The following is a 25,479-nucleotide window of genomic DNA, read 5'->3' as shown; positions in this document are numbered from 1 at the left end:
GAAAACGTCAAACTAGCAAACGCAGGATTGCTCAGGGTTTCGATTGTGTTCTAATGACTGCGTTTTCAATTGCGGGCCAAACAATTTATCAAACTGAACCAAAGCAAAGACGTGCTATCAAAATCGATCTGCTAAGCCATTAACACGTCGTCATTTGAGGATCTTTCCGGCCTGCGAGGAATCGTATGTCGTTGCTATTCAGCCGCGGTTGTGGTTGACATTCGAATGGTTTCGGCCTCACCTCAGATGCATACGCAGAGAAATAATAACCCCCAACCTCCGTCTGCGTTTCAAGCAAATATCCACGCGGATTTTTCACGGGTTCTGGCGTGAGCTCAGTTGCATTTCGATTCAGGTAACGTTTCATCATTTTCGAATAGCTGCGTTTGGGGTTTATTGTGATATGTATAGACTCGCCGCAGGTAAAATTGATCCAAACCGCGCAGGTAATGTCTCATGTCTTGCGTTTCGGGCTAGGGTAGTTACGCCTCTTCCTTGTTTTTTGTATTCCTTATATTAAATTTGCGTAGATTTTTTTTATTTAGATTTTTCAATTCATATAGTTTTGTTTAGATTAAGCTATAGTCCTTAGTTTATTTCAAATCTTTAGATTTTAAATTTTAAATAAATCGTTTTGTTCCTTTTTTCGGATTTTTATTTTATCAAAAATAAAAAAAATATAAAATATAAAAAGAGAAAAGGGTTAGCTTAAGGGGCTTTAAGCCTAGGTTAGACTAGGTTTAGATTTAAAATTTTTCTAGTTTTTTTTTATTTAAAATAGAGTTTAGATTTAGTTTTTGTTTTAGCATAGATATTTTTAATTTTTTTGTTTTAAAAAAGATTTTAAAAATTGAAAAAGATTTAAAAATAATAATAATAATAATAATAATAATAATAATAATAAAAATAAAAAGGGACTTATTTTATTTAATTTTGGTTTAGTTTTAGTTTATTTTAGTTTTAGAATAGATTTTAAATCTTGAATTTTTAGATTTTTTTTTTTTTTTTTTAATTTTCATTTAAAAAAAATAAATAAATAAATTGAAAAAATATTAAAATTTTGTGGAAAATTGGTTTTGCCAGTATCAGTGGTTTTTCATGTATTATCTTTCATGCTGAGATCTAAAATTTTCAAGTCGAGACACGAAATATGATATCTGGTTAATAACTTACAATTCTCGTGGTGGTTTTAAGCATTTATCTTTTCGAAGTTTTCAATTGCTGGATATCATTTTGGTCATATGATTTAGCTGATGATAGATGGTTGCTGTTCATGGTCCATGTTTCTATATCATTTAAAAAGTAATCATTTAAACGTTAACTCCACAAGGCACTGGTCTGCTAAATTAACCAAATCCAGCGAGCCCTTTTATCATCGTATCTCGTGTCTCCCAACCAACTGGTTGACAGTTGGTCTCATCACCTCACAGGGTCTACCCCCCTTAGCCGCGGGAGACAGGCTTAAACGGAGGGATCGGGGATCAGAGTGACAGCCCCCGGTCTGAGCGTTGTCGTGTCAATCCGCGCGACAACACTCATCATGAGTCTTTCTTGGATGCAGTCATCCCCAAGCCTCTCCTAATTGAGAAGTTGCTCTCAAGCGTAAATTACCTTAGCAAATGGTTTTTCTAACTTGGGAAAACCATTCAATGCCACATTTATGAGCTCTATGTCCTCCACTTTCTCCACAATGGCAGCAAATTAATACCATGTTTGGGTTATCCTCATGAAGTAACTAGCAATGTTATGAAACCTTGACATTTGGATGGAGTTGACCTTGTTTCACAAGATCATCTTCTTGCTCATGTTATCACGCCGGAAAAAGTCCATTAGAGCCTCAAAGTTTGAACATATCTCTACTCTATGAAATTACCACTACCTAAAAGGTGTTATTAACCCAATAAATTATTCTGATTAGTTATACAAAGCAAAATTAAATTTTCAATTGAAAGTAATGAATAAAAAGCATACAGAGCACCATTCACCAAATTAAAATGCAGCAGAATATACGAGAAACCAATCACACAAATGACAGTTTTTTGGACAAATGTCCCTTGAAAAACCCCAAGATGGGGAAAACCAGTTTTTAGGATGACGGTTTTATTATTAATCTTCAGCAAATCTGCTAATGTGAAATTACATTTACTGCTTGGCTAACACTCATAATTTGATCTTAACTCTAATTGATCAAAATCAACTAGGAAACTCACACGACCCTCCTTTTGCAAATTGTTAAATTTAGGTATGTTCTATGCTTAGAGCAATTTATTTCAATTTTCATAGTTAGCTCAATATCTTTTCCAGATTAGCAATCACATCAACATTAAAGTAAATTGCAGACAGAACATAAACATAGATCGCAGAAGACAAGCCAAGACAAGAGGACACAAGATGTGGCGCTAGCCAAGGACAAACCCCAATGTGGGGAAACCCTTGATCAATTCTTCTTATATGTTCTTCAATAGTTCAGCAGAGAGAGAGAGAGAGAGAGAGAGAGTATACAACAAAAGTCAACATTTTGACTTATCTAAATAAGAGCATAGATCATCTTTAAGTAGATGATACATGAGGTAGCTGAACTCAGTTGAAGACAAGTTGCTTCAATTGATTCTCCCAGGTGACTCCATCACCATGCTGCACCTATCATTGTGTTGCTCCTCATCATCATGTTGCACCTCACCGTGCTGCACCATGTTGCATTCATCATCACTATGTTGGACCTCATAATCATGCTGCACACATCATGCTGTTGCACCTTATGCTGCCACTGTTGTCCCATGTGTCATTATTGCACCATGTTACCACAACTGTCCCATGTGCCATAGTTGCACCATGCTAGCCACTGTTGTCCCATGTGGCATACTGTTGTCCCACTGTTAGTGATATTACCATTCCATGTTTGGCATACTGCTGTCCCATTTTCTATGCTCCAACAAGCACCACTGCCTAGCTATCCCATTTGGCATGTTGTACCTTGTTGTTGTCCTAATGAGTTTGCAGCACTATGCTATTGTTGTTGTCCCATTGTAGCCTTGTTGCACCATGTCATTGATTGTTGTCCTATTGCTTTCTCCACCAAGTGACCTTGTTGTCCCATGTATCTAGCTGCCAACACACCATACAAATGTTGCTCCAAATATGTTTGTATATTGTTGTTCGTGGTTGTTCTGGTTAGGGCACTAGGGCAGCCCTAAACTCCTCACACAATCCTTGAACAGCCCTCAGGAAAACTGCAGCACACCCTCATGAGACTCCTCCCCTAGCACGTTGTTGTTTTGGGCATGTTTGAGCCCTCAACCTCTCCACGTTGTCCCTGTTTTGAGGTGGTTAGGACTGCGGCCTACCACAGTCCCACGTTGTCACCTATAGCCCACTCAAAACAGGCTTCCCTTACCTTTTCGCTGCCCCAAACAGACCTATGATCACCCTTCTTCAACTCGGCCTCCAAGCTCAGCTCCTCGGCCCTCTAACAGCAGCTCAGTTAGCCTTGAACCAGACCTTAACTCCCTCGTTGCCTTGGCCTCTTCTTGTAGCATCATACGCAACCCTTTCTTGCACCCAAGACACCTCAATAGACCTGCGTCTAGGGCTTGAACAAACTTGCGGTAAGGGAAAATTTAGGACAGCGTTAAGGCTGCTTTAGGATTGCGGCTAGGGCTTGTTAAGGCCTCCTCCATAGCTGCGTTAAACTTCTTCCATGAGCTCCTTTAGTTCAACGTAGATCCCTTCCATAGCTTCACTAGCCTGTCTTCTTTGTTGCGGCTAGGGCAGCCTCCTTTTCTCCAACATCTAGGGCTTTCACTCCTTGATCTCTCATCCACTAAAACCCAAAACAAGTGGAGAGAAATCAAGAGTGAAGTGTGTGTTGAAACGACAATCAAGTCAACTCTTTTTATACTAAAACGTTGAGCACATGTGGGTGTTATTTAGTTGCTGGCCGACCTTGAGGAATTGACTTATAACACAAATAAATTCATAACTCCATGAATACTTATTGGAATCAAATGATATTAGATCAATCCTACACCTCTCGATGTGAGGGATCCAAGAAAAATATCAGCTGCCATAAATAAGATGACCCACATGGATTTTGGTCATAGTTGCCAATTTTAACACTCCCTCTCAACTAGGGAGAATTCCATCCACTGATCCATCTGTCCGATTATACTATCTCTCCCATCAGTGCCCTGCACTACTCTACTGAACCATGAAGAAGAAAGAATTGATCGAGAATGTCTCATACCATTCTCTACGGACCCAAAGTCAGTTCCATATGAAGAGAGTGTGTCATACCACTCCTACTGATCCCAGATCAATTCCAAAAGAGAGTGAGTTATGTCACTCTTACTGACCCGAAGTCAGTTTCATTGATCCCAGATCAATATCACAAGAGAGTTAACCAAACCACTCATACTAATCCCAGATTAATGGAGGTCATCCTAGCAGAGGGAGTACACTAGATACAACGATGCGTCCATCGATAGTACTACTATGCTCCCTAACCCCATTTCCCTACTCATTGGCTAGATGAGAGGTACTTCCCATGAGTCCCAGACTACATGGGTAGGAAGCCTCGACAAGAGAACCACTCATCTTGTCCATAAGTCGCCAATGGGTATCACAGGGGAAGGTTGAACCATTCACGTTGTACACAGCACACCATTAGGGGAGGGTGAGTAGCCCTATGGTCGCTTGTTGCTCCAAGAAGTACCCCAAGCCCCCCAGAGCTCAATGCATGCATCATGCATGACCCTCATAAGAGGGTCTCTTAACGACTCCAAGTCGTTCGGGAAAGTCACAAATTTGACCTTTCCTCGGGGCTTCAACAAAATGTCTGCGCCCTGTACATCAGTTTCTATGTGATGGAGCCTCCTCGCTCATCGACGTACCATATCCTAGATAAGGTAGTATCTGATATCTATATGCTGGAGCAATCATAGAATACGGGATTCCTCAACAATCGAATCCCCCCCTGGTTGACACAGAAGATCATGGTGGTATCCATCATGTGTACAAACAGCTCACTGAAGAGCTTCCACAACCAGGCAGCTTCACACGAGATCATACTCGTAGCTATGTATTCGGTCTCAGCAGTGCTCAAAGCAACTGTCTTCTGCTTCCTGCTCATCCAGGATATTGAAGCAGAACCCAAAGAGAACCAACACTCAGAAGTGCTCTTGCGATCCTCCACACTGCCTGCCCAGTCAGCATTCGAATAATCATGCAGCTTCACATTTCCGGCAGTGTATCTCAATCCATGAGAGATTGTGCCCCTAAGATATCTCAAAAGATTCTTGGCACCAATCCAGTGAGGCTCAACCATATATGAGCTCATCATGTTAACAACAAAACATATATCCAGACGGAAATTCACCAAGAACATCAATGCAAATGAGTTTATGAAACTAAGAGGCATTTCTCAAATCTGGTCCGACATTACTACCACATAATTTCTGAAAGTTAAGCTCCATCGAGGTAGTCACAGGCTTGCAGTTTACCATTCCAAATCCGGAATCCAACTCCCTCTTACTTCTGCAAATGAGAGGGTCTGCACCTGTCAGAAAGAGGTCGTCCTTAGAAGGTATCGGTATGAGAGGTCTATCATCCACAACCTTCAAGCAAAGGTTTGGATTGGCCTCGCTCCTAGTGAATCTCAGCTTCATCAAACAAGTATCAATCCTCTCATACTATGCCCGGGGTGCTTTGCTTCAAGCCATAGAGGGCTTTCTTCTACCTGCATACATGAGATTCACGATCATGAATCTCAAACCCCTCGGATTGTTCCAAACCTGTGGACCTGCTACATGAGGGGAATGGTCCCCTTGTAAGATTTCCCTTCAGTACATCTCAGACATGTACCTTCGTGCTCCTTTTGAATTCAGGCATCCCTGTCACCATCTGACTCACATCGGGTAGGGCCCCACAATAAGTAGACCTCTGGTACTATAGATGAGATGTGACCACTGACATGGTCCCCAATGGACCATCCTGCAACTTGATAGAAACTACCAACCCTGAACTCAAAAGCATCTTTGAAAATTCCATTTTCAAACACGTACCTTTCCATCGATGAATGCCACCTTGAAACGTTTGACTTCCATTGCCGAAATGGATGCCAGGTTCTTCTTGCGATCAGGTACATAAAAGAGATTTTGTAAATAAATCGAGTTACCCTCATTCAATTGAGGGGTAACATTCCCTACACCCTTTCCAGGATAGGTGGCATCGACTCCAAGTATAATCCCACAATTGTTTCCATCTCTACCAAATTAGAGAGAGCACCCTTCTATCCATTGAAGTGCTTTGAAGCACTACAATCAATAAGCCAGATTCCCAAAGAATCTGAAGGAGAGGGCCAATACAAGATAATGCTTCCTTATCTTATCAGAAACAGCATTTGATTCTTCATACCTGGGGTTCCTTGCTTTCTTTGAAGAGTCAGTCGTTTCTTGCATTACCTGTCATTCCCCTGATCATTGAAGATGTCCCTGGAATGATTGTTATCATCATCAAGTGATGTGACCCTACCTCGGACACTCCTTCGCATAATGGCCGAACTTATTACACCCAAGGCATCTGCATTTCCATCCACCCTTAGATCCAAACTTCCCATTGAAGTGATCTTTAGGTCATCAGAAGCTTCCACTACGCCATTCTGATAATGTTCTCTGCTTCGACTTCACCCTTGGTGAACTTGAAGAGGCATGAGGCATCCATTGATCCTTTTGTCCTTTCCCAACCGTCTTTGGTGATTGCTCTTTCACTCTGGCTTGGGCATTGTTTCACCTCAACTCTGGTACCATGTTAAATTTAGGTATGTTCTATGCTGAGAGCAATTTATTTCAATTTTCATAGTTAGCTCAATATCTTTTCCAGATTAGCAATCACATCAACATTAAAGTAAATTGCAGATAGAACATAAACATATATCGCAGAAGACAAGCCAAGACAAGAGGACACAAGATGTGGCGCTAGCCAGGGACAAACCCCAATGTGGGGAAACCCTTGATCAATTCTTCTTATATGTTCTTCAATAGTTCAGCAGAGAGAGAGAGAGAGATAGTACATATACAACAGAAGTCAACATTTTGACTTATCTAAATAAGAGCATAGATCATCTTTAAGTAGATGATACATGAGGTAGCTGAACTCAATTGAAGACACGCTGCTTCAAATTATTCTCCCAGGTGAATCCATCACCATGTTGCACCTATCATTATGTTGCTCCTCATCATCATGTTGCACCTCACCGTGTTGCACCATGCTGCACTCATCATCACTATGTTGGACCTCATAACCATGTTGCACACATCATACTGTTGCACCTTATGCTGCCACTATTGTCCCATGTGTCATTATTGCACCATGCTGCCACAACTGTCCCATGTGCTATAGCTGCACCATGCTAGCCACTGTTGTCCCATGCGGGATATTGTTGTCCCGCTATTAGTGATATTGCCATTCCATGTTTGGCATACTGCTATCCTATTTTCTATGCTCCAACAAGCACCATTGCTTAGTTGTCCCATTTGGCATGTTGTACCTTGTTGTTGTCCCAATGAGTTTGTAGCACTATGCTATTGTTGTTGCCTCATTGTAGCCTTGCTGCACCATGTCATTGATTGTTGTCCTATTGTTTTCTCCACCAAGTGACCTTGTTGTCCCATGTATCTAGCTGCCAACACACCATACAAATGTTGCTCCAAATATGTTTGTATGTTGGTGTTCATGGTTGTTCTGGATAGGGCACTAGGGCAACCCTAAACTCCTCACGCAGTCCTTGAACAACCCTCAGGAAAACTGCAGCACACCCTCGTGAGACTCCTCCCCTAGCACGTTGTTCTGGGCATATTTGAACCCTCAACCTCTCCGTGTTGTCCCTGTTTTGAGGTGGTTAGGACTGCGGCCTACCACAGTCCCATGCTGTCACCTACAACACACTCAAAATAGGCTTCCCTTACCTTTTCGCAGCCCCAAATAGACCTATGATCACCCTTCTTCAGCTCAGCCTCCAAACTCAGCTCCTCGGCCCCCTAACAGCAGCTCGGTTAGGCTTGAACTAGACCTTAACTCCCTCGCTGCCTTGGCCTCTTCTTGTAGCATCATACGCAGCCTTTTCTTGCACCCAAGACACCTCAATAGACCTGCATCTAGGGCTTGAACAAACCTGCGGTTAGCGCAGATTTAGGATAGCGTTAGGGTTGCTTTAAGACTGCGGCTAGGGCTTGTTAAGGCCTCCTCCATAGTTGTGTTAAACTTCTTCCATGAGCTCCTTTAGTTCAACGTAGATCCCTTGCATAGCTTCGCTAGCCTGTCTTCTTTGCTACAGCTAGGGCAGCCTCCTTTCCTCCAACATCTAGGGCTTTCACTCCTTGATCTCTCTTCCACTAAAACCCAAAACAAGTGGAGAGAAATCAAGAGTGAAGTGTGTGTTGCAATGACAATCAAGTCAACTCTTTTTATATTAAAACGTTGAGCACATGTGGGTGTTATTTAGTTGTTGGCCGACCTTGACGAATTGTCTTATAACACAAATAAATTCGTAACTCCATGAATACTTATCGAAATCGGATGATATTTAGATCAATCCTACACCTCTCGATGAGAGGGATCCAAGAAAAATATCGGTTGCCATAAATAAGATGACCCACATGGAGTTTGGCCCTAGTTGCTAATTTTAACACAAATTGCTCAGCCCTCCCTAGCATTTGCACAGCCCTCTAGCAACTCGCGCTACTCTTCTGGAGATTCGCATTGCCCTTCCAGCAACTCGCACTGGCAACTCATGTGGCCTTATTGCAGAATAATTCGGCCTGTTGACCACTATGTGTCAACGACCCATAGCAGTACACCCCCCTTTTCGCAAAAGGATAGCACCTAATCGATGTGCCCACGTCGTCCACCTATCATCATCAACCTGATTGTCATGTTGTAATGTAAACCCATTCTGCATGTATATGATGTAAATAATCTCAGCAGAACTATGTCATGTATGTAATTCCCTAGGTAAACCTATTTTTCTGGTAGCGATCTACATTCCGAGAGGTTTTTTTGTCTCACCAATCCATTCCAAATGGTCCGCAAAGTTTTCCTTCAAGCCTTACCCCAAAGCCGGAATGAATTTTGTCACCAGGATCTTAGGTGAGTCCTAGTGTTATAGATCGAGTCTGTGTAAAAGTGATTTGGGAATAATCCTAACTATTTGGTTAGGTTATTTTATTACAAATTGCTTAGTCTGCTGGATTATATTTGTGTCGCAGAAATGGGTAGTCTGTGAGGGTCTATTTCAGATGGGTTTTCCCCCTTGTGATGTAAAAAATGTAAAAATCATGATGTAAAGTGTCTTGAGGGTTAGAAGAATAATTTATCCCCTCATAGGTTATTAATTAAATTTTCTAGCCAAAATTAATTAAAATCCTAAGCCAGAAATTTAATTAATTATAGGTCCTAGGTAAATTTAAATTTTCCAAAGGCAAAATTTGTGGGTCCTTTAAAAATTAAAAGAGGTCCAGGGACTAAGGTTAATTGATTATTTTGCTAAATTTTAAGCCTTTGGTCCCTGAAGTTAAGTCAAAGTCAAAATTTTGAGGAAATTAATTTTTGAATTAATTAAAATGCATTTAATTGAAAAATTCGAAATTTCCTCAAAAATTAGTTTTTCAATAGATGACATTAAAAGAAATTTTGATCCTCATCAACGGTCGATATTACTTTGACAAGGATCACTCGAACTAACTGTTGGAAGATATATCTTTAAATAGGAGGTCAGTTGTCAGTTGAAATAATTCGATCTTTGAGTCGTGTGCTAAGTGAAAGCTTTCTTGTAATCTTTTTTATGAACAATAAAGAAAGACTTTGGGGTTAATTTCTGTTGGTGTTACTCTTCGTGGAAATGTTGTAAGATGTGTTATTTTCATGCATAGATTTCCTTTTAGCCATTGATGATAGCTTTCTAAAGAATGATTTGAGCACAGGTATCTTACTCAATCACTGGGGTGTAAATGGTAATTTAAGTTTTGAATATAATAGCAGGTATCTCTATTAAATCTGAATTTTATTATTGTTTTCTCGCTCTACATTAATGGTTGAATTGAGTTGTGCAGGAAATTCTTGATTTTTAAATCATCGAGCATTCGGGGAAGTTTTCAGTTGGACCAGCCAACTCCCGATTAGTATTTGCTGAAGAGACCAGCTTGATTTGATCCCGGGCTTATCATGAGAAATTTTATTGGTGATGCATGAAGGGTTTTGGGAGAAGCACCTCCTTTTAAGTTTAAAATTTCAAAAAAAAATTAATGCTAAATTGATAAATCTGGCTTTTAAGAGCCTTAGATTATCAGATCTGCGCGCTGAGTTGAACTCACACTCGCCAAATCTAGTAGATCTGCTATTCCTATGCATAGATTTGTAATTTTTTTTGGGTTTTTTTGACTTGGGTTTCTAGGGTTGTATTTATTTTTTGTATATCCGAGTTCTAGGTGTTTGTGTTTTCAGGAACAAGTTGCAGATCTGAAGGTGAAGTTTGATTTTGAAGCCAGATCTAGGCCCTGGGAGGTTAGATCTAACCTCAAAACCAGCTATTGCAGGGGCATTATTTTTGCAGTCCAAGGGTTTTAAATTATTTTAAGTCTGGAAATAGTCATACGAGGGTTTCATTGATAACTCTGAAGCAAGCGTGGAATTCGTTTTTTTTGGGGGGGTTTGTCTTGAGTTTGAGTTGCCTTCTTGAGGCTTTCGAAAAAAAAATTATCCCTGGGGTTTTCAGAAAATCTCGGATTTGTGTTATTGCCTTGAGTTTATTCTCTGTGTTTTTCTGTTCTATGGAAATTTTCAAAATTTTTCCCGTTGTCATAGCTCCCATCCTTGCAAAAAACCTCTCTTATCCATTCTTTGGTCGACACACTGCCCATCAAATCCGCAACCCTCCAGCCTCGAGCTCATTTTGCTTCTCTTTAAATGTTGTCCTGCACACCATACTTTTCCCTGCGATTTTCTCTAAACCCTTTTGTTGCATCCTCAGTCGTCTCTGTCCAGCTCCACGCAATCTCCTCCAGCTACGCTTCCACGCCACCTACAAGCACACACAAACAAATATCCAGACCTTTCTCCCTTTGATCTTTCTTATCATCCATTTCGAAAGGCTCCCTCGTTCTACCAACGTCAAACTGCGAATCCATCCCTTCCTCTCCACGCAGCTTGCTAACCCTCCTCGCTGCTATATCTGCGTTGCTCCTCTTATCTCTATGCGTCCCTCTTCCTTAAACCCCCGAGCCAGCGTTTCTCCCTTGCATTCGCTGCCTGCTTTCGAGCAATCTCTCCACACTATCCATCGAGTTTCAAGCTTGGCCCGAGCCTCCTCGTCCTCGCTTAACTTCCTCCGTCACTCCCTGCGGATTCCCTCACCTGGAAACAACCCTCCTCCCTGTCCATCGAGCTCTAACTCTGCATCTGCCCTCCTCGCCGTTGAGTCCACGCTGCCGCCAGGACCTGCAAGCACACTTCGATTTTTATTCTTTTTTTCTTTTGTTTGTATGCTCATGGTTTTGGTTAAATAGGTAGGGTTGAAGTTTGGCATTTAGATTAAATTTAATATTTATTTTGAATTTATGAATTTAGTTGTGTCATTTTAATTTGATTTAGAAAAATCTCAAACATAAAATAAAAACAAAAAAATTAAAGATCCGATTTTGATTTTATGTTATCTTTTTTTTACTTTGTTTTGACTTTGATTTATTTTTGTTTGTTTCATTTTGATTTAAAATTCAAAAAAATATAATTAAAAAATCCTAAAATTTAAAAAAGAAGTCCTAAAAATTAAAAACTAAAAAATTAAAATAAAAAAAGAAAGGGGCTTCATTTTCATTTTTAATGTGACTTTGAGATATCCTAAAGTTTTAAATCGAGAATTTATTTATTTATTTTTTAGTTTTTTTATGTGGCCTCTGGCCCATTAAAAAATTTAAAAAATTATTATATCTTTTTCGATTTACTTCGATTACATTTAGTCTTGCTTAGCATATCGAGAAATTCACCTAAGGAATACTTTCGTTGTCAATTTCAAATTTCTTCTTGGTGTCTTTTTGTGCTAAGGCTAAGATCTAAAAGAAAACACTTGTGTGGTATCAAATTTTTCCTTAGTTAAATGTGCTTAAATTTTTTATATCCTAAGTTTAACTATAGGAAGGTGGTTAATTTCCTAGAATTGGGTCACTAAGCATAAATTTTTAGATTCTAAGATCTAAATTGGTTAGCATTTAAATTTCGTGGTTGTTTAAAGTATTTGAATCTCTAAATATTTAATTGCTAAGACATAGTGCATCTATCTATCATCATTGCTTGGATTATTCAATGCTTCAATGCTCATTACATGCTAGACATTTTGCAAATGTTTTCAAGTGATTGTTAAAGAATCTTGTTGTGGAATTAGATCTCTGTTTCCTAAGCTAAGCATACTTTTGAGCATTCGTTGACATTGATATCGAATCGCAAAGTTGTTTTTATTCTCTTTGAGCTAAATTGTAGTTTTAATTGTAATATCTTCAAGAGTTTATCTTTTAAGTCTTCATCTAATAAAGCGAACATCTCATTTGGGTAATTGAGGGCTTTAGCAACATAAGTGTTTTCCCATCCTCGAGTCTAACTTCATCTCATCTTCCGGTGCATTTGCATATAAGTTAGCTTTGCATAGATAAAATTTACTTCCAAGCATAAGCTTGGTCGATAGACAGATAGATCTCCATCCGTCTTTTCTTGAGAAGCCTATTTTAATAGTACTTAAAACGGTGACCTTGCAGTCGTCAGAGCCACAGCTCTCTGCAACGTCGGAGGCACTGGGTATGTTAGAAGTTCAGGAGAGGTATCATTAATCACACCTTAGTGTGCTTCTCCTAACCTTCTCTCTGCCAATTACTACGAAATCAGGCTCAACATAGAAAGGATTGAAGGATTCACAATCTAAGTAGGCATTTAACTAAAATCAACCAAGATTCCTGCATCTCACATTAAGTTTTAGGATCTGCATTTCATATAAGATAATCATTCACCTAAGCAGCAATTGCTAATCGATTACTTGGTCTTCATTTCCCTAGCAAGATCGTTGACTCCATAAGGCACTGGTATTAATCGTTTAAAATCTAATCAAATCCTAAGTCTTGCTAAATCTTAATCAAGTACTTGATCGCCTCGCTGTGTCTCCCGAACTGGTTGGTTCCCAACTAGTTCTTCTTCATTCCATTTTTCCATAGGGTCTACCCCCCTTAGCCTGTTGTAGGGAGACAGCTTAAACGGAGAGATTGGGGATCAGGGTGACAGCCCCCGATCTGAGCGTTGTCGCGGTGCCTAGACATTCTGTGCGACAACACAACCAACAAAGCCTCCCTCTGAAACTCAGAAGCTGGAAGTCTCTCGGATGAAGAATTAACCTGAAAATCTCCTTCTCAATTACTGCTACTAAAACCCTCTTGGTGTCTTACCGAAAACTCACCCAATAATACTCAACTCAATGTGCTCTAATGTTGCCCATCGATTTCCCTTTATAATCTCTCATTCACAATGAACAACCAATATTAGAAGTTATCTTGTCCTAATTGATGGCTAAGCTCATCTTAGAAACTTTCAAGAAGCTTCTAGAGGAAAATCGACCTTATCTCAACTAATGCTAATTAATTAACCAATTTTACTAAGTTCTAACTAAGGAAATATTTAAAAACCACTAGTTGACTTAATTAAAATATTTTCAAAAGGTGAAACTAAGAAAGATTACATGAGCTTGGAGATAATTCATTTCTCTGTGTTCCTAGCCTCAGTGATACCTCTCAAGGCTAAAATACATGTCTGGGCTACAATATTTAACATACTCGACTGCTGCTTTACCAAGTGCAGGATCAAATTACCCTTTATAGCATCCATGATCACTCTCTAGGCTTTGATGTCCTTTTCATTAGCTACTTTGAGTGTTGCATCTATCAGTACAGGAACAACCTTTTCTCCAATCTCCCAAAGGTCATGCTCCTTTAAAAGCAAGGTCACCTTTGTCTTCTAGGACAAGAAGTTAGATGCTCCATCCAACCGGTCTTTGAATCTAAGACTACATATTGCAATTCCTAGATCTAAAAAAATATGTGCGCTAAGACCTTCTAGCACCCATAAGAATAAAAAAAATGCCAATTTTTTTCTAATCTTTAAAGATCTTTTCATCTTATTTTCTCTTGAGCTTTGAGGACAAAGCATTCATAAATGGGAGAGCATGTATTATACCTAATACATACATACATGCATACACACACACACATATATATATCAAAGAGTTACCTCTCTTCCCTACACATGTATAAATAAGCAATAATGTTTTGTATTGTATCATCAACTTCCTATATTAATTATTAAACCTAATAAATTTGTTAATACAATAACCTTATAACCTTCCTATCTTGTATTATTATATCAATTGTTAATTTTCCTTCACACCAACAACTGGAAAATTATTACTTAATAAAATTTCTTGCTATAACATAATTAAAATTTTCATCTTTATCCACTACTAGGATTTTAAAGTAAATAAAATAAATCAGTGAAAGCAAACATAGCCAGTCTCACACATATATACACATAAATTCTAACCTTCAAACATGTTGTCCATTAAATAATATCCTCAGCATACAATGGCTTCCTTCTTAGGATAATGGCCCTTGTTGCCTCAAAATCTAGCAGGCCCTATGAGAGGCCTCGCAAGGCAAAGGCTAGACCTCGTTGCAACAATGAGGGAGATTGCCACTATCACCACAGCAATCTTCCTTCTACGCTTCAATGGAATTGCACCACAAGGGAAGCTTCCCAGTGATCACCTAAAGCCTAAAGGTAATTCTAGATTGTATGGCTCAAGGTGATGTAGATATAGGCTAAAAGAAGACATGCATTAATGGAAAAGACACAATTCTTCTTGTAAAGGAATAGTGTATCATGCACCAAGCCCAGAGATCCAACATACGGCCTAAGGTTTCTGGATCTGTAGCAACAAAGGGGTTCCTAGTCATACATGCAACAAAGAAAGGGTTCACTAAAGATAAAATCAACAAAGGAATAAGGCAAACCCTCAAATTAAGCCTTAAGTTGAAACCCTGGCTAGGGTTAGGCTTTTTCTATGGCACAAAATACTTACAAAAAGATTATGTCAACACTTCTAAGGTAAGTTTAACCATGCCAAAGACTACACTTTGAGTTAAAAGGATCAACAAGGTTAGACTCAAGTTTTATTACCTCCAACGTTCATCCACAAGAGCCATAGTTGAATTCAGCACTATAAAAATGCCCTAGAAACTTGCCTTGAAACGCTTAGAAAATAAGAGAAAGGAAAAATGTTTAATTTTTCAAGGTTTTTCATTAACATGCAAAAATTAACCAAGAGTTTCCAACAATAATTTTGATTTAGACATGGAACAAAGAAAAACCCTAGCAATAACTAAGTACATCTAAAACAATAAAAATCTATAATAAAACTTATAATTCTTCCATGAAAAAGCCTTCTTTCAATCCAAAAAAGACGGCTCCAAGACATAAGCCAATCTCCAATAACCATAACACCATCAAAGTTACATCTTCACAAGTAGTGAGTTCAACAAAGGCTAAGTCGAGCTCTCAAGAAGAGGCCAAACTCCAGGAGTGATGATGAGAAATGAAAAATGAGTGATCCTCAATAATACATGAGGTCTATAACTCAAAATAATTAGCCCAAATCCCTATAACAAGTTAATTTTGAGTATACAAGAAGAAAATGGGTTACAAGCCAACCCGATAGCTCAACATAACAAAAATAAGCCACAAAATCGCATAAGTGTGAATTGAAACTCTCCTCTAGCAAGACGTCATGCCATTTTTGGGGAATAAAACTTTGAAATGCATGGAATGGATAAGGTGCATGTCCAAACACCATAATCAACTCTATACTTGAGGGAAACCCTTAAGACGTGCCTCAAAATGCCTCCATGTGTCAAAACCCTACTTTGGGTTCCCTGATCATCTCCAAGGGAACTAGAAGTACGATGTGGCACACTCTTTCTCTAGCGTTAGGGCTCCAAATTATAGTACAAGCCCTCCCTTGTTATCCTGGGGATGACCACCATCATCTAGACTCAAAATCATGTCATGCATGTCAAACAATGTTAATGTCAGCATGAGGCATGTTGTGCCTGCTGGGTACGTCACAAAGAATCTCCAATACTAAGCAAAGTAAGCTCAATGTTTCAGTGATTAGGAGTGCTCTAAGGATTCAAACAACTGTTGGAATCATCAAAATCCTCAACGCACTGCTATAGAGGGGCAATGTTGCATCTGCAAGGTCATGGCTCATCACTGCTCTCTGGAAGTGGGGTATGACCTAGGCATCATGTGTAGTGTAGGCATGGAGTGTGTGCCCTCAAGGACTTTGTTGTTGTGAAGGACCACATGGCAAACCCATCTCAAACTCAAGTGGACGTTACCATTCATTAGAGACAATGACCATAAATGCATCATAATGAACCATACCTAAATGTTAAGGACATAATAAGACTTAAAGTTGGCATCACCTTCAAATCTCTAACTAGACCAAGTCCTGTAAAAGTGTTCCCTAAATTGTTAGGGATGGCTAGATGGTCAACCTTAATAGGTGCTTCAGCCCCTAAGGGGAGGTAACATGTCCAAGGTCAACCCTTCAATTCATAGGTGTTTGTGATAGTGTTGGCAATAGAGGGGAAATGCTTCATGGTTAGGTGCCATGGTCATGGGACTAGCTAATGGAGGTCCATCATCCCAAGTGTATAAATTTATGGAGGGAGAAATCGAGGAGGCATGAGCTACCCCTTTTCACAGCTTGTTTTTTCCACCCCTCTAGCATGCCCTTGATAGGGAGCATAGCTCAAGTGTCAAAGCTTCCTTTTAATGATATGGCATTGATTTACCCCTTAATGATGAGTCAACTTCTTGCTCATCAGGGTTGGGACATGCAAGGTTTCCTTATATGTGATAGGGCATCAATTACTCAGGAACTAAGTGATGGCTAGTGAGGGGGCTAGAGCTCATGCTAGGATTTTTACCATGCACTAATTAATGTTCAGGCCATGTTTGGAAATTTCAGTTTTCTTTTTCTTTCATTGTGACCATCTTATGCTTTTACCTTTCTTTTAACTGCATCAAACTCTAGGGAAAAGTTTGACTCATACTCAAAGATGAGGATATCAGGGTGCCAATCCCAATTAACCAATCATAGAAAACTCGAAGAATGTACATGATATTAGGGGAAGGGTGAAGAGTGGTAAGTATGGAAAGGTTACGAACACAATACTACAGTCCAAATTTCTCAAGTAGTGGCCCTCCTATAACCTTAAGGCCTCAGAGGACGTCCCACTGCACTAGGGTCAAAGACTAACCCCCCTGATAGGTTGAGAGAACAAGTTTAGAGTCATGATCGGTCAATTTTCTAGATCACCCCTTTATCCATGTTATAATGCCAAAACATTAAGTAAAAGCACTTAAATGCAAAATGGTTAAAGTACCTGTTCGTTCCAAAGGAATGTTGGATGGTTGAAGGTGTTTGACCGATGCAAATAGCTAAGGAATGTGGCATACCATCATATACTAAGCATGTACAAGGTTTTTGGCTAGCTAGTAAAATTTTCTCCTATGGTGTTAACCACTTTTGGTGGGTATCATCTGGCTCCAACTTGGGAACATGCTCACCGTACAGTGCATGATCCATATGCTCAAACAAGGAGTTCATAAGAACCCCAGCAATCTCTGGGCTCGCAAACCTATTACCTGCACACTGAAATCAACTTGTTTGCTAGCATGTGTACAAGGTGTTGACCATCGCCTTGATTTTATATGATAAATAAAACCAAAATGAAAGGAAAAGGTTAGCTAAATTCAATCTAATCTAATATCCACACATCGGCATGAATAATGAGTAAGTAGGATGCACACACAATAATGCAACACACAAATGCAATGCAACTACCTAAATACAACTACATCAAGTTCCATTGAATAAGGTAAGGTACTTGCCTCCCACAGCAGAAGGCAATAGTTCACCGTCAAGCTTTGCAATATAGAAATATCCAACCCCTACTTTGGCATTGACACTAAATAGAAACGAGTTGTCATCAACAAGGACTAATCACCAACCTGAAAATCTTTACCTTGTCTATGAATCCATTGTTTACTTTTTTTATTTTGGGATGTCGATTTCTTATTCTTATGATTATGTCGATTTCATCATCTAGACTCTGGATTAAGTCATGTCCATCAAATAGTGTCAAGGCCAACCTAAGGCATGCTAGGTCCATTGGGTACATTGTCAAGAATCTCCAACACCAAGCAAAGTGAGCTTAACATTTTAGCATCTAGGGGTGCTCTAAGGTGTCAATCAACTGTTGGAATCATCAAAATGCCCAATGCTCTGTTATGGCGGGAGAACATTGCATCTGCAAGGTCATCACTGCTCTCTGAAAGTGGGTTACGACCTGGGCATCATGTGTAGTGTAGGCATGGAGTGTGTAGGGAAGGTCATCTCAAGATCAAGTGAGAGCCACCAATCATTACAAACAATGACCATAGATGCATGATAGTGAACCATACTTAATTGTTAAGGGCATAATAAGACTTCAAAATGGGATCACCTTCAAATATCTAACAAGGCAAAGTCTCGCAAAAGTGTTCCCTACCTTGTTAGGGATGGGTAGATGGTCAACCCTATTAGGTGCTTCCAGCCACTAAGGGAACGTGTCAAGTCCAAGGTCAACCCTTCAATTCATAGGGTTTCGTGATAACCGTGGAGGCATGAGATACACCTTTCCTCATCCTGCTTTTTCCACCTCTCTAGTGCACCTTTTACTTCCTTTTCTGTAATTCTTTGATAGGGAGCATAGCTCAGGTGTCCAAGTTTGCTTTTAATGATATAACATCGATTCATCCCTTAATGATGAGTCAGCTTCTCACTCATTAGGGTTGGTACATGCAAGCATTCCTTGTTCTGTGATGAACCATCAAGTGTTTGAGAATTGGGTGATGGCTAATAAGGGTGGTAGAGCTCATGCTAAGCTTTTACCAACACGCTAATTAATGTCTCAGCCATTTTTTGCATTTTGACTTTTCTTTTTCTTTCATTGTGGCCATTTTATGGTTTTACCTTACTTTTAGCTGCATCAACCTCTAAGGTAATGTTTTCAGCCCAAACTCAAAGACGAGGATATGAAGGTGCCAATCCCAATGAATCAATGACAACAAACCAAATGGATGGACTTGAAATCAAGGGAAGGATGAAGAGCGGTAAGTATGGAAAGATTACTGACATGCACTTCAATCCAAGTTTCCCAAGTAGTGCCCCTATTATAACCCTAAGGCCTCAAAGGATGTCCCACTATGCTAGGGCAAAAAACTAGCCACCCTGGTAAGGTAAGAGAACAAGTTTATAGTCAAGATTGTTCAATCATCCAAATCACCCCTATATCCATGTTAGATTGCCCAAAAGATTAAGTAAAAGCACTTGATTGCAAAATGGCTAAAGTATTTGTCGAGTGGTGACCCACTTTTCTTCAAAAGAAATGTCGGATGGTAAGAGGTGTCTGATCGGCGCAAATGGCAAAGTAATGTGGCATATCATCATATACTGAGCAAATACAAGGTTGTTAGCTAGTTGGCTGTCCAAATTAGGAGAAAAAAGTTATCCCATGGGGTTACCTACTTTTGATGGGTAACAACCCTCTGAGGAAAAAGACAAATAGCATAGAAACTTGGAAATGGTCTAGTCAATCAATCCCTTTGCAAATATTATTTAGCAGATCTAGATACTTCTCCCTTGCTACCCCTTACACTCTTCCTTGAACACTGCACACTTGGATGAAAGTCTTTCTCCACCCAATCACTAAGATCTCACTATCTCATTGTGTCTTGTGTTCAAAGATGTGTTTTCTCCCTTAGCCTAGCCTTCCTTTTATAAGTTTGGTTTATTGATTGAATCCACACCCTATTCTCCAAATTGATTGATGGTCGAGATTAGATCTCATCTTCACTTGATATCAATGGTTGAGATTCATCTAATTCACTAATACAAATAACCTTTGCAATTCATTAGATTAACTCACTTTTTCTTATAAAATGAAATTACTATAATAAATCCATTAATTAAAGAAATTTGTTAAGGTTAAAGGTCCTTTGGACAACTTCTACATGTTTAGACACTTAGACCTATGTGGAAGTATATGTCTAATGCTATTATCATTAACATCAACTTCTTGTCATATTCACAAGTAACAATGGTAAGGCTTGTTACAACCCAGCAGGCTAGTTCAAGTGGTTAAGTTGTGAATCGCAAGCAAGAGCTCTCAGGGTCAATTCCACAGTTTGGCTGCTTCTGCATATTTGGGCCTCACTCAATGCCCCTATCGAGTCAATGTACAATAGTCTATGCAGTCAGCTTTACATTGGGTACCTTCCTTGGAATGAGGGAAAGTACCTATAGGCTAAGTCACCTGACATGGGGACACGAAGGACACGAGGATTCGAGTGTCGGACACAGACACTTTGACCCCTCGGAACAAGACACATTAGGACATGCTATATATATATATATATATATATATATATTAAAAATTAGATATTTCTTACACAAATTCTCATTCATGATACAATTTCATTGATTCAAACATCGATCTTCATCTAGATGTAGTTTTACAAAGTAACATTATGCATACAAATACAATTGTGACATAAATGATAAAACATAATCATCAATGATCCAATAGGAGAAAGACAAGATACTGTAGTTTTCTCATTAAGTCATCAAAATCAAAATGTGTTACATAGGTAGTAGCAATGCCAATGGAAAATAGAAATAGCAAATGCAAAACAACTACAAGCCTTAAGGTAGTAGGTAGCTCATGAGTCACCAATCCTCGTCATCAAAATCAGCATCATTGTACTCATCATCATGGTCACCACTGCTCTCCTCTGCTGCATCCTCCTCCTTTGTATCCAATGTCATCTCTGAAGCTGTTGGTGTGGAGGATGACCCCTCTATAGTATCACCATCATCAAAAGTGACAGGCTCTAACACTGGCTCATTAAGATCCAAGTTCATCAATGCCAACTCAACACTGTTGTCCAAACCCATATCATCAGGAAAGACATCCCACATCTTTGTCTTTCCCTTCAACCACTCATCCCTCTGCTTGTAAATAAGAAGAAGGTTGGTGTTCACATACACCATTGTCTCTGCCCTGGACTGCTCAAGCATGTTCTTCTTGACACTATACAAATTCCTATATGTGCTCCAATTCCTCTTGCAACAAGAGGATGAAGTCACCTGAGAAAGGAGCCTCATGGCTAACTACTATAAAGGAGGGCTTGTTGCCCTATGAGGTGACCACCAAGAATAGGGCTTCTTAGCCGCCCTGTCTCTAATCACATCATATCCTACAAATTGACCAGTGCCAATGGAAAACTCTGCAAAGGCATCCTCCACCTCATCAAGGGATGCTCTATCCTGAAAAATCCACCTCAATGCATCTTTCCTCCCTTGTGAAATTTCCCCATCCATGTGAGGAGGGAATCTGCGGGAAGGTCCACCATTCAGCCACTCATGGTTGTAGTATTTTGGATTCTTGTCCCATTTGTTGACAAGAATATCCTGTATGGTGGTGAAGAAGGCCTTTGATAATGTCTCATACTCGAGGCACTCACTCTATAAAATAATGCTCCTCACAGACTCAATCATGGAATCCCATCCCTCATAAACCTCTCCTAAGATGGGTTGGTTTGTATCTGCAAATCGAAGCAAAGAAATGACAAGGTCCATGATCTGAATAAGTAGATCTACCCTCTCCCACCAAGCATCATCTAACATTGTGTCCTTTACTCTTTTTGAGGCTGCTTGATCTTTCTTTCTCCAAAAAGACCAAAACTTTGAAATAACCATGGCCCCAAGAGCGGTCTTGACCTCCCTCAACCTCTTCAACATGATGAATGAAGAGGCAAATCGTGTATCAGAAATCTTCAACAATGATAGATTGGTGTACTCCTTGTAGATAGTAAGGGCATTTGTATGATTTTGTACAAAGTTGCGAATATGTCATGCATCCTCAATAATGCTTCTAATCCAAAGCACATCATAAGCAAAAGATTTAAGTGCTAAATTCAAAGAATGGACAATGCAAGGTGTCCAAATTACTTGTGGATATTTAGCTTCCACAATCATACCAGCAGCCTTGCAAACAGGTACATTATCTGTAATGATTTGCACACAAGAATCAACACCTACATCTTCAATAACTTTAATAAACAACTCACCCATATATTGTGCATCCTTGTATTGTCCAAGTGCATCCACTAATTTCAAGAAAACTGGACCATTCAAGGAAGACACCATGAAGTTGATGAGTGGGTGTCGTGCTGGATCTGTCCATCCATCAGAAACAATGCTAACCCTAGATGTTGGTCATGCTAATTTAATAGGCTCAAGCATTTTGTCCACCTCTTTCTTTGCCTTCGTCAACAATGTGGTTCTAAGCTTCTCTAACCCAGGAGGCACATACCCTAATGGAGCCCCTTGAGTTAGAGCTCGGCACATCTCAATAAATAAAGGTGAGTGTGCAACATAAAGGATATGAAGTTCTGATAGAAAAATAATGCAATGGTGAGATCAAGCTCTTCCCGTTTCTTTTTCTGGAAAATCTTTTCCAATGGACCAAGTGCCATTGCCTTTATTTTTGCTGCTTGTCCCCCACCAAAACTCTAAAATGGAAATCTGTTGTTGTTTTTCCTCAAGAATAGAAGGGGCTCTTCATTCTTGTTTTTTTAGATGTTGCAGCCACCTTTGTCATACCAACGTTGGCCTCTTTTTCCATTTCCTTTCTCTTAGCTAAAGACACATGTGTACATGTTGCAATTCCACAACTTGGTAAAGCCAACAAATGAGCTTTCACATGGTAATATGTGCTCATGAAATGATTTTTGCAATAGATGCATTTCCAAGCAACACTGCCTCCTCCCTTCATCTTGCTTCCTGGCCCTTGCTCTCTTGTGACATATTTCCACAAGGGATATTTGTTATCATGAGGTTGTTGTCTTCCCTCAACATTTGAAGTTGTTGTTGCAGCCCCACTTGCAAGAGAGGGAACACTTGCAGACCCTGAGGATATCGGAAGAAGAAGGGCATCTCCAATGGGTACATTCTTCCCCTTCCTTTGCCCCTTCCCTGTTGCCCTTAATTGAGCCATGAATGTTGTTAAAAATAAAGAAAAAATGCACAAATTTGTAAAACAAATGCACATGCAAACTGTTGTAATAAAAATGCAAAGAAATAGAGATAAAATGCACTTACATGTTGCTTGAATCGCCTCCAAAATGCTCCCACACCCTTTGCTCTTCGCTCTCACACACCCACGGTAAACCCACAACAAGAGAGAATGACTATTGCAAAGTTAGAATGGGCCAAATCGTACTTTTATAGCCGTGCAGAGGTCAAAAACTCGTGACACATGTCCTGAAATCGGGACACGATTTGGAGGACACATGTCCCACTGAATCGTGCCTGATTCGTCCGATTCGGGACACGTGGGTCTTGGGCAATGAATCCGGTTTCTTAGCCTGCATGTTAGTCAAGCATATAGTTTCCAAGGAAGAAGGATTGTTAGGTTCCCCAATTTAACATATTTTTGCATCAAAGACCTACATTTCCTTCCCTCTCCAATATATTCTTGATGTGTCCGGTGTTGAAACAAAAAGCATAAAAGTTTCAAGTAATGTCGCAATATTGATCATTCAGGCATCCATTTGTGTTTTACATCACAAAGGATGACAAGTATTAAAGGAGAGTTTATATTTTTTCTTTGAAACTTTGGCCACAAAGCTCTATATATTAAATTTATCCTTATAGAGACTAAGAAATTTATGATCTCAAACTTCCTCGATTTACTGAATAGTTTGCATTCATTTTCTGTTTATTATCTAGTTGCCTAACTAATGTAATTTATAAATAAAACCCATTATCAGCCAAAATTTGAACAATGAAATTGCAAGCAAAGAATTCGACATACAGAAAACCTTCAAAAATATTTATTTATTATTGTCATAGTTTACAAAAGCACAAAAGACAACCAGGTGTAAATCTTCAATTGACAAAGATTCTAAAATCAACATATGCATTCTATTTGGCATTAATATTAGAACAATATAAAAGCAGAAGGAAACATGGAAGATGAAAGGACTCCAAGGATGGAAAGCCCTTATAAATTCTCCTACACAAAAGGTGTTACCAGGACAACTTATGTAATTTGAATGCTCACAAGATATTCTCTACCTTGTTGATAACTCCTATGCTTCCTAAAATTTCTCACATGGAAGATAAAAAAGACTCCAAGGATGGAAAGCCCTTATAAATTCTCCTACACAAAAGGTGTTACCAGGACAACTTGTGTAATTTGAATGCTCACAATATATTCTCTACCTTGTTGATAACTCCTATGCTTCCTAAAATTTCTCACAAGGGACTAGTAACAAAAGAATGGAGTTTTAGAAAATACAGAAAAACTTGATCATATTCACATTGAAAACGGAGACCGACATCTCATTGAAAGGTTTTACAAGCAGGTAGAATCCAGGAAGACACCCCTTCCATAAGAAGACATAGAACAGATAATTTCATACACAAATAAAATATGTTAGTAATGATAAGTCCACTCCTTAAAATGCAAGTCAAACAGAAACAAGAGTGCAATAGAAGTGATGAAAACTGTAATAACTGATACTGTACTAACCAAGTTCTTGGTGAAACCCCGCAAGCATTTGACTCCCTAGCTTTCCCATCTCCTCAAATTGTGTGAATCTGCCATACGATAAATCTAATTCTAAGGTCAATCAGTTTAAACCAATTGTTTATATCAAAAGGCTAGCTTTCATTCTGACTGTTATTTTTGTTAAGTAGGTTTAGATACGTTATGCAAAAAAACTGTCAAAGGAAAACAATTGTAATAACCCAATAAAGGTTGTATAAAGACAGCAAAGCAATAGCTTCACTTAGAGAAGGATAAAATAATAGAATACAAGTATTGAGCAACAAAGATTGGATTTTTTTCTCATAATTATAAATATTTCAAATCAAAACAAAGATTTCAAGCTGATGTTTGCTAAGGGAGCTTATTTTCATTTCCGAAGAAATCAGCTCTCCTATTAGAGTTACAGAAATATTATAGATACAACTGCCACCAGGATCGCAGAGTGAGATCACTATGGAACTGCCACCAAGATGGCATAATGTATAGCCAAAACTCCCACCCTATTACAGTTTGTTATTAACCCTTTCCTCTAAGGTGACAACATGCTGTGACATAAATAAGACCTCTAAGTGCTGCATTAATACTGTTGTAGATCCATCTTAACCCCAGATCTATTAGGCATTGAGAGGGACCAAAAAGAAACTGAGGTACAAACTTCTCGGTGGTTAAAAGATCA

The 25,479-nt window shown here is 39.2% G+C and overlaps 1 protein-coding gene across 4 annotated transcripts in view; it reads right to left on the bottom strand.

Moving 5' to 3' along the window:
• The window catches only part of LOC149260285 (FAD-binding protein), a 375,148-nt gene that overhangs the window by 239,060 nt on the left and 110,609 nt on the right, over positions 1–25,479 (bottom strand). For all 4 annotated transcript variants that reach the window (XM_089420053.1, XM_089420065.1, XM_089420059.1 and 1 more), the window contains exon 3: positions 24,786–24,853. In XM_089420053.1, the coding sequence (XP_089276179.1) occupies positions 24,786–24,853 (68 nt within the window). The remainder of the gene's footprint in view (positions 1–24,785; positions 24,854–25,479) is intronic.

Source organism: Pinus tabuliformis, chromosome 6 (assembly GCF_031772625.1).
Source record: "Pinus tabuliformis cultivar Carrire ecotype Pingquan chromosome 6, CPIR1, whole genome shotgun sequence".
Classification (NCBI taxonomy): domain Eukaryota; kingdom Viridiplantae; phylum Streptophyta; class Pinopsida; order Pinales; family Pinaceae; genus Pinus; species Pinus tabuliformis.
Note: the sequence above shows the minus strand (reverse complement) of the source record. Positions and strands in the feature narration are given on the sequence as shown.